General features: G+C 60.2%; 1 protein-coding gene across 1 annotated transcript in view; it reads right to left on the reverse strand.

Moving 5' to 3' along the window:
- Positions 1-6,596: 6,596 nt before the first annotated feature.
- Nkx1-1 (NK1 homeobox 1) overlaps positions 6,597-10,091 on the reverse strand; it is an 18,476-nt gene continuing 14,981 nt past the window's right edge. The window contains exon 11 of the mRNA XM_005408849.1: positions 6,597-7,426. Coding sequence (XP_005408906.1) covers positions 6,597-7,426 — 830 coding nt within the window. The remainder of the gene's footprint in view (positions 7,427-10,091) is intronic.

Consider the following 10,091-nt stretch of genomic DNA (forward strand, 5'->3'; position numbering starts at 1 on the left):
TTTTTGGTTTTTTTTTTTCTGGTACCAGGAATCGAACTCACGACCTTGTGCTTGCCAGGCAGGTGCTGTGCTGCTGAGCTAAATCCCCAGACCCTAAGACAGAGTTTTGCTTACAGTTCAAGCTGGCCTTCAACTCACTATATAGTCCAGGATGGCCTCAAACTCACAGCAATCTTCCTGCCTCAGCCTCCCCAGTGCTGGGACTATAGGCATGTGCCACCACATGTGGCTCTTAAGCATTATTTATCCCTTAACATTTGGTTTGTTGGGGGTTTTCTTGCGGGGGAGTTGGGTGGGTTTGTTTGTTTTTTTGTTTTTTTTTTGTTGTTTTGGTTTTTTGAGACGGGGTCTCACTATGTAGCCCAGGCTGGCCTCTAATTCTTGACGTTCCTTCTACCTCTGCCTCCTGAGTGCTGGGATGACAGCCATGCACCACCATGCCTGGCTGATTTGTTGTATTTTTAATCCTAAATGTTTTCTAATTTTTTTAACCCATTAGGTTACTCAGGAGTGTGTTTTGTTTCCATGTACTCAGGAATTTCCCAGAAGTCCTCTGTTGATCTTTTATTTGAGTCCATTATCTCAGAGAGCATGCATGTGATGTGAGAGCCATTCACCATTCGCCTTGGCCTGAGCACATCCCACCTGTGCTGCTGGGATCCTCCGCCCCTGGTCCTCTCACTGCTGAGGGGGATGGAAGTCTCCCCCAGGGTCAGTGCCTCAGTTTCTCCTTTCTGGCGAGGGTGCCTGCTGCTTTCTTGCCCTCCGATTCTCCTTGCTGGGCCAGGATGCTCAGGCTGTGTGTGCTGAGGCTCGGTGCCACAGGATCCACGGCGCCTCTCAGGCCTGAGGACTCCTGGGTCTCGAGGTTTCAGCTGCCGCCTCCCAGCCTTTCCTCCCTGTCTTCCTGGCAGCCGTCCTGGGGTCCCCACATTCAGGCCGCATACCTCTTAGTTCTGGCCCCTGCCCTGGGCCTAGTGCCCTCCATTCTGCCAGTGGAGAGCTGAGAGCTCCCGTGCCCCATGTCAGCCCAGCATGCCCGTCTCTTCCCAGGTCCCCGCTGTTGTCGCAGTCACATGGGCTTCCTGCGTGTACGATGCCCTTGTGTCTTCAGCACATGTCAGCTTGTCACACCTCTCACTCGGAGACAGCGTCGCAGGCTTCTGTTGGAAGCAAACCCTTAAAACGGCAGCACACAGCTCTGCAGCGGCTCTGCCGCCGCCCGTCGTGTCTCCCGCGTGCAGGGCTGCCCAGCCCGGTGGTGTCCTCGCGTGCTTTGACCCAGATTCTGAGAGTGCTACGGACTGGCTGGTCTCGGTGCCACTTCCCACTCAGCACGAGGCCGGAGAAGGGTGCTCGGGCCATCTTGGGGTGACCCCGTGCCCCAGGAGATTGTCACCGTGTCCTGTGAGGTTTTGAACAGCGCGGTGCTTGTGTGGAGCCAGTGCTGGGGCTGCTGCTCGGGCCGTGCTGCCCAGCCCTGCGCGGGCGCCCCCACCCCGCCTCACCCCTCTGCCTGCTTGGGTGCCTTGGGCTCCTGTTCTTCCCAGAGCCAGCCGAGCGTGTGCACATGCAAGTGTGTGGTGAGCACGCATGTGCGTGCCAGTGTGTCTGGTGTGGAGCGTGAACCCTGGTCCTCCCTGCTGAACCGCTCTGCCGCCAGGCTGTGCTCGGCCTGAGCGCCTCTCCCTGGTCAGTGCTCCCGGCATGACCGCACCGTGTGCCCACCCTCCACGTTCTGGAAAACTTGGTTTTCTTCATGCTGCAGTGCCCTGGGCCCAGCCTCCTCCTCTCCATGCACATGCTGCTGGGAGTGTGGGCGCTGGCAGAGTCCCGCCCAGGACATCGGGCTGCTCTGTTCCCGTGCCCTGCTGTGTACCACAGAGGTCCTGTGAGTTGTCGTCCAGAGGCGGAGCTGCGGGAGGGGGCTCCTGCACTCGAGGCCCAGGCTGCAGAGCTGCTGTCTCTGGGGCTGGTGTGGTTGGCTCCCCACACTCTTGCCCACCCCGGGTGCTGCCAATGTTAGATCTTCGCTGAGCTGCAGGGAAAGGCAGGTCGTAGTTCCCACTAACAGCTTTCCTAGAGGTGAGCGATGACAGAGCACTTTCTCTTAGTTAAGAATTCATATCTCAGTCTGATGCTGTACACCTATAGTCCCAGCATTCTGGGAGGCTGAGGCAGGAAGATCTCAAGTTCAGGCCCAGCTTGGGAAATACAGCAAGAAGCTATCCCAGAATAAAAAAGGGCTGGGGATGTAGTTCAGTGCGAAGGCCCTGGGTTGAATCCCTAATGCCAGAAAACAAACCAGTCCTGTCGTTCTCCTTTCCTGAGAGTGAGTTTGTTCTTGCTGGGTTGCTGGTCCCTTGGGGTGAGCTGTGCAGTTGGATGAGCCGGCCTGGCGCACAGACACCTCGGTTCAGCTGCATGGGTTTTCTGTCGTTGGATTTCTTTGTCTTGGTGGTTTCTGAGTTTTGCATCAGGGTTGAGGGCCCTCCCCACTTGAAGAGTGTATTTTAAAATCCTCCTGTGTTTTCTTCTTTTTTTGCGGGGGGGGGGGGGGTCTTTTTGAGACAGGGTCTCGCTGTGCAGTCAGGCTGGCCTTGAGCTCACTTTGTAGCCCAGGCTGGTCTCGAACTTGCAACGATCCTCGTGCCTCGGCCTCCCGAGTGCTGGGATAACAGGTGTGCGCCACCACGCCTGGCTCTTCTACTATTTGTTAGGTTCATTTTCACACTGAGATTATTGATCTATAAAATGAGAGCCGGGAAGTCCAGAGTCTTACTTCGAATAGGCGTCAGTGTCCCCGCACCATCTTAGACCACAGCTCTGCGGACTGGAGTCCCTCACCTGCTCGTCTGAGCGTGTTGTGTCCCAGGCCTGGCGGTGCCACCGCGTTGGGATGTGTTTCCAGGCCAGAGAGGCCTCGTGCCGCCTGTCGGTCCGGGTCAAGGTGGAGTGTGCGAGGAACTGGGAGAGGGGGTTGTGGACACGAGGCCCCGGTCGGGTCTCCCTGGTGCTGTTTGTGCTTGTCTCCGGCATCCCAGGGCTTTGAAGGAGCTGTGTCACCGAGCGAGCAGTGCCAGTGGGGGTGGGGGCCGCACCGCACAAGGCCAGTGCTGAGGGCTTCCCCAGGGTTAGACTCTGGCAGGAAGCTGGGCTGCAGAGGAGGTGCCCCTGGGGACAGGCCAGCCGGCCTCCGCATGCGTGCTTGGGCCCAGCTACGGCTGGTAGGGTGGGCTGCAAGGGTGCAGCCTCAGGCCAGTGCTTGCGGTGGCACAGAGGCAGGGACTGTGGGTGTCCCTGGGCAGTGGGCAGGGTTGGCCCAGCCTAGTGGGCCTGGGGGTGTCCACTGGTTGTCAGCATGACACGGCTAGCAGCAGAGTGGACAGGGCATGAGCCACAGCCTCAGTGCTTGAGTAGACCACCCTTGTGGGAATGGGTTGTCAGAGTTCGGGTTCATTCCATAGAACTAAAAACCAGCAGTGTGCTGTAAACCCAGGCTATTGCTGTGCTGTTGTCCCTCGCAAAGGTGTCCACGCTGTGGAGAGGCTGCGTGGCACCATCAGGACCCTGCCTCTTCCCAGTTTCTGGCTCAACATCAAAGCCTCTATCCTCCAGGCTACCTTACATCCCAAGGTAGCTGCTGGGGCTCCAGCCTTCACAGATCCACAGGCAGAGGGGTGTGCATCTGCCTGCCAGGATATTCCCCATGTGTCCCCATGACTTCCTGGAACCCTTCTCCCCCAATGCCCCTGCTCACATGCCCATGCCCAGAACCTACTCTCAGGTCCTAAGAAGCAGTTGGTGCCCAGCTGTGATGCACCCTGTTTCCCTGGAGCTGTGCAGCTGTCCAGGAAGAAGTGGGGGTGGGCACTGAGAGCTTGTCAGCAAGGTGTGGGACTGGAGAGGCCTGGGCCATGGGCATGGGGTGGCCCTGGGAAGGGTGTGCCAGGGTGGTGTCCAGCCCCAGGTGCTTTGAGGCAGCTGCCAATTGAGGAGACCCCTGGAGCTCAGGGAGGGGCCGGTGTCCAGGACAGCTGGGCACAGGGTGGTGTCATGGGGCCCTTTGTGGGGCTGGGGCATGGTGGGCAGTCTGGAAGGGCTGGGTCCCTGGGGACACCACAGCAGCCGAGCTACCTAGCACCCCCACAGGTGGTGCACAGGGCTCTAGGGGGCAGGGTGGCCCGAAGGGGAGCACAGCAAGTGCAGTGTGGACAGGCTGGGCGTTCCCAGGGCGAGACACTAAGCGAGAATGCTGTCCAGCAGGGGGCACTGAGCAACCCGCAGGCCAAGCCGTAGGCTTCCCCTGCAGGGGGGAGCCCCTCCTCCTCCCCAGTCTCCCTTGCCAGCTGTGGCTGTGTGACCCAGCCTTGCTTCTGCGTGGGGCTCTGGGGAATTGCCCTGCTGTTCCCCGTGTGCAGTGTGGGCTGAGGTGCAGTGGTTGGAGCCTCTGCTGCCACCTGGGTTTGTGAGGATGGAGGCCCAGCCCCAGCTCGGTGCAGCAAGGACCTGGGTGTCTGAAGACAAGTGTGACCCAGCCTAGGGCTGCCACTGGCCAGGTTCCCTTAAGCAAGGAAATAAAGTCTCCTTTTACACCTGTTCATTTGGGTTTCTCTTACAGACTCCAACCCACAGCTCGGGGTGCAGCGCTGTGTGCTGGCAAGAAGTCTGGGTCATGTGGCCAGCACTCCGGAAGGCCCGTCTGTTTGCTGGTGCGCCCCGCCCGCAGCTGCCAGGCAGGGCTGCTTCTGGGCCCTAGAGGAAGTGAGGGCGCGCATCCTGGGGGACACAGGCCGTGGCCCCACGCTGGACAGGCCTAGGGAGCCCAGACCAGGCTGCAGCCTGGGCAGAGGGAGGGACAACCCCGACACCGGGGGAGCTGCGCTGGGTCTGGCCAGTTCCTCCAGGAGGGAGCAGGACCCAGAGCTGCCAGGCCTCAGTTTCCCCACGAGATGTGAGGATAGCCACAGCTCGGTCACCTCAGGGCTCCAAGGAGGCCCAGGCAGGCAGCCAGGTCTATTCTGTCCCCGGCCCGACCCGGCTCACACAAGTGGCACCCAGAGACTGGCAGAGCCCGGGCCACTGCGGCTGAGCGGTCATAGCCGCTTTCCGGGCCTCGAGGCCCCTGACCCACACCCTCATGTCCTACAGCCTAGGGTCCACACAGTAACCTGGCACAGCTGGCTGGGGCTGACCTCCTGGGCTGGTGAGAGCAGCTTGGAGGGTAAGGCCAGCAGGACATGGGCACCATTCTGTGTCCCTGAGTCTGACCCCTGCCTGGCACCTGCATGTAGCCACGGTGTCCAGCCCTCCGTGGGGTGGGGTGGGGTGGGGCAGGAAGGGCCACTGGGCTCTGCCTGGCCACTTCCATCATCTCCTCCAGGGCTAGGAAGTCCTGGGGTGCCTGGCAGGTCCTGAGGGTGCTGGGAGGCTCTGAGGAAAAGCCAGGGATTCCGTGACATGGGCTCGTGTCAGCCACCTGCACTCCGGAGGCTCAGGCCTCGACACAAGGCCAGGCACTTCCCCACCTGCACCGGTGGTCACATTGGGCCCAATCCTGCCATCCTCGGGCTGGGCGCTCCCTGGTCACCACCCACAACCTGGCCCCTCTCCCACCCCAGGGCTGTTAGCAAGTAGCTGTACCTTGGGAGACCAGAGCATAGACGCAGGAAGGCGCAGGGGGCAGCGTGGAAGGTGACCCCTCCCTGCCTGCCCGTCACCCGCTGCCAGTGGCAGTGCCAGTATGAGGCCACTCCACTCTTGCCTGAGGCCTGGGGGATCACTGCCACCCATCCCCAAGCCCTGCCCTTCCCCCAGTGGTGACAGGAAGGGTGCCCGGGGGCGAGTCCTCAAGGAGTCAGCTTGCTGGTAGCAGCTGGGGGGCCGCCGGGAAGAGAGCAGCACACAGCTTGGGTGATGCTCCGGCCACTGGCCAGCACCAGGCAGAGGAAGGGGCACTGGCCAGGGCCACCCCGACCCCTCTGGCTCAGCCCTTCCACATCTGGGGCACCTGCCCCGCATCAGTGCTGCCATGGAGCGCAAGTGCGGCTGAGAACGAGCCGGCACACCAGAGCAGGAGCCTGCGTGGGGACCGGGCCGTGCCAAGCCGTGCCGTGCCGCTCGCTGGAGACAGTAGCCCCGCCTCGGAGTCCTCCACTACGGCGCTGTGTGGGCTCCACAGGCCAGCGTCTGCTCCTGCGGAGGTGCCAGCAGAGGCACCGTCACCAGCCGCCAAGGTGCAGCCGGCGCTCAGAGCAGGCAGTGGAGACACAAGAAGCCCCGCCCCAGGCGAAGTTTAGCAGGAGGGGGCGGGGCAGAGCGGTCCTGACCCAGCGCTTTGGTCCCCACCCAAGGAGCAGAGGGGCGGCAGCGGCGAGAGACCTGTGAGACCAGGGTGCAGCCTCCTGGGTTTATTGAGTGAGATTCGGCACAGTGCTCCAGTGGCCCAGCCGCGCACAGTCCTTCAGTCCTTTAGAAATGAAACGCTTCCTCGGGTCCGGCTGCACGCAGGGCGCCCACTGATCCGCAGGATATGTGGTTAAGCGCCTGGCTCTTCCCACCCTGCGTTCCGGTGCCGTGTGCTGGCCCCTGCTGGCTCAGAGGTGCGGTGCGTAGAAGGCGGGTGTGCCGTAGGTCTGCGAGCCCAGCACAAAAGGGGACAGCACAGCCGGGCCAGACAGGAAGGGCAGCTGCGCAGTGCACACCAGCCCACCAGGGCCATGCGCTGGGTACCCCGCGGGGCCATGCATGGCAAGCGGCGCACCCAGTGGTGGCGACGGGCTGAGTGGGCTGAGCCCGCCCGGCAGCCCCGTGCCCGGCCCCGCGCCAGGCCCGGCACCCCCGCCACCACCCGTGGGTGCGCTGGTGTCGGCCCCCGGGTTCTGCTTCTTCCACTTGGTCCGGCGGTTCTGGAACCAGATCTTCACCTGCGTCTCGGTGAGGCTGAGCGACAGCGCCAGGTTGAGGCGCTCACACACCGACAGGTAGCGCGTGGCCTTGAACTTGTTCTCCAGCGCCACGAGCTGCTCGTAGGTGAAGGCGGTGCGCGCACGTCTGGGCTTCCCTGACTTGGAGTCGGAGCCTGTGCGCTTCCGCTTAGGTTTGGCTGCTGTGACCTGCTGGCCCGTCCCTGTGCCACCCGCTGTCGACGCTGCTGTCGCAGTCGATGCTCCCGGTGTGCCTGGGGCTCCAGGTGAGGTCCCACGGGGCGCGGGAACTGAAGCCTCTCCGACGGCGCCAGCGGCTGCCTCTGTCTCTGCCGCTCCAGAGCAGCCCGACCCGCGGGCCGCATGGCCGCCACCTCCCCTCAAGGCATCCTCGGCCTCCTCATCAGGCGCCTCATCCCCGCTGTCCGCACTCGGACTGTGGCCGCTGCTGCTGTAGCCGTTGGCCTCGGCCTCATCTGCCTTGTAGGGGTCACTAGAACCTGCGGGGACTGGGACAGAGAGGCGGTCAGCTCACCCCGCGCCTCCCCAGGGCGCTTCTGCTCCCCTTGTAGCCTCCCCTGGTCCCCGAGTCTTCTTACCCTCCACCCCAGGGTTGCTCTGCCCGCCGGCCAAGGACCCTCTCCCACCCTGACTGCCGCCGCCCCAGCCCAGGGATGTGGCACTAGCAGCACATGGCTGGATCGATCCTGGGGCAGATACAAACTTAATTAAACTCATTTTGTGTAACGTACAAACTAGTTAAAGGCCATTTAATTTATTTTGGCGTATATTACCCTCCAATTATACCAGGCAAAGGGCCAGCCAAGTGCCGGGCATTTAAGCAGTCCGAGGGCCCTAGCCCAGGGTTGGGGACTGGCCAGTGGAGGCACCCTGATCAGCCGTCCTGGCCATGCCTACCTCAGCGGGCATGGAGCCGTCCCCAGCGCTGCTCTTCCACACCTGTCCCTGCCCTTGCTTGGCCTGACTGGGAGGCCCAACCCGACCTCCTGCACCAATGCTGGCTGTGCTTACACTTGGGGGGTCTGAGATTTGGGAGAATGCCTCTCTCCTGGGCAGTGCTTTGAGGGTCCGCTATGCCCTCACCCCACAGGTGGTCCTAACACCCCAGAGGAGCAAGCAGCTGCTCAAGAGGGGCCAAGGCCTGGCTCTCAGGCTGGCACTTAGATTCCCACTCAGGAGACATAAATTCACCCCCCAGGAGGCTCCTGGGGCAACTGGTGCAGGGTGCATGGAGATGGGCGGGTGTCCTGGTCCCAAGCTCTCAGGCCCTGGCAGTCCTAGGGGCTGCTCCGGTGGCTGCAGGCCGTCCCCTCCCGCTTCCCCGCACTGCTGAGCCCGCTCCCCCGCACTGCTGAGCCCGCTCCCTCCCCACACAGCCGCAGCGGTCCGGGTGTTGAGTTCCCCAACAAGTGAACAGCGGAGGTTCCAAAAGCTCCTCGGTGGAGAGCTGGGGTTTCCCTGCAGCCAAGGTTTGCCCTGGGTCTCAGCTCCCAGCAAGAAGCCCAGTGCAGGTGCCGCCCTCGGTCCCGTACAAGAGCCACGGGCACGGTGGCCCGGCGTGCTCAGGCGCACAGCCGCGAAGTTGGAGGAGGCAGGGTCGGGGGAGGGGCCACGAAAAGCAATCAGGAGCCGGTCGAATGCAATTCTCGATCAATAGCGGCCCCTAATAAGTGTAATAGGTTTTAATCGAGTAATTATCCGAATTTTGACCCTATAATTTAGATGTTCGGGGGGAGTTTGCAAGGTGCTTGAAAGAGATATGCATGCGCCGTAATGGGATATCGACCGGACCGGGGGCGCGGGCCGCCCCATTACCGGCCGCTTTCCGCCGCTAAGCACATTTCCCCTTAACTGTAATCGAAGGGATTTAATTGTTTTTCCAGAGATAACCAGCGTTTTGTCACAATTAGTCCGATTTGTCCAAAAAAAAAAAAAAAAAAAAAAAAAAAAGAAATCTCAGCACTTGGGAGGCTGAGGCAGAGCGATTGTCTCAACAAGACAAAAAAAGTCGAAGGAGGCCTATTGAAACCACTTGCGCTTTGGGTAAAACACGTGCTTTACACTTTTGCCTCTGAGCCATCCCTTGCCGCAACCTCTGCGCCTGGGCGACTTTCACTTCCGGTCCTCTCTTCTGGGTGAGATTTCCTTTTAGCCAGCTCCTCACCCTCCAGGTGTCCCCATTCCGGGGTCTCCCCGGAAAGGTCACTCTAAAGTCTGCTCTAAACCAGAATGCCCTCCTACCGTTCTCTGCTCTCCTTTGATGGCAAACACACAACTTGTGTGCAACAAGGGGCTTTGGGGGCTGGGGATTTAGCTCAGCGGCATAGCACCTGCCTGGCAAGCGCGAGGTCATGAGTTCGATTCCCAGTACGCGGGGAGGGGAAGGGCTTTGGGCACTGCAAATTGAACCCCAGGACTCAGGCATGTTAAGAACCACAGCCCCACGCCTAACTCCAATAGATTTTGGGTTTCATTCTCCATCATACTGCCTGGAACACAGTAAGTGTTCAATAAGCACCTGCTGAATAATTTTTTTCTTTTGAAACAGGGTTTGGTATGTAGTCCAGGCTGGCCTTGAACTCTCAGAGATTTTTCTGCCTCAGCCTCCTGAATGCTGGGACTTGATGGCTATTATTAAACATACTTTTAAAAAGCAACCAAACGGGATGTGGTGGTGGTGCAGGCCTGTAATCCCAGCACTTTGAGAGCTGAGGTAGGAGGATCATACTTTACAGCCCAGCCTGGATAATTTAGCGATTTAGTGAGACCCGGTCTCAAAATCAAAACAAAACTATGTCCTCCCTTCATCAATTTGGATTTGCCGTTACAGAAGAGATGCTCTTACCTCCTTCCTTCACCTTATGTGATGAGTGTGAACAATGCCTGATAAGTGTGAACAATGCCAAGCCTGGGAAACTGGGAACCCAGGTAGGGTTCACTGAAGGAAACAGAGGCCTCGAAGTTAGGATGTTATATGGTGGAAGGAAAGCTAGAAAAAGTTGAGTTAGTATTTAAAAAAAAATAACTCGCTGGGAATGTAGCTCAGTGGCACAGTGCCTGCCTGGCAAGTGTGAAGCCCTGAGTGTAATTCCCAGTACCAGGGGCTGGGGATTTAGCTCAGGGGCACAGCGCCTGCCTGGCAAG

This window comes from Chinchilla lanigera, unplaced genomic scaffold (assembly GCF_000276665.1).
Source record: "Chinchilla lanigera isolate Chin_1 unplaced genomic scaffold, ChiLan1.0 scaffold00113, whole genome shotgun sequence".
Classification (NCBI taxonomy): Eukaryota; Metazoa; Chordata; class Mammalia; order Rodentia; family Chinchillidae; genus Chinchilla; species Chinchilla lanigera.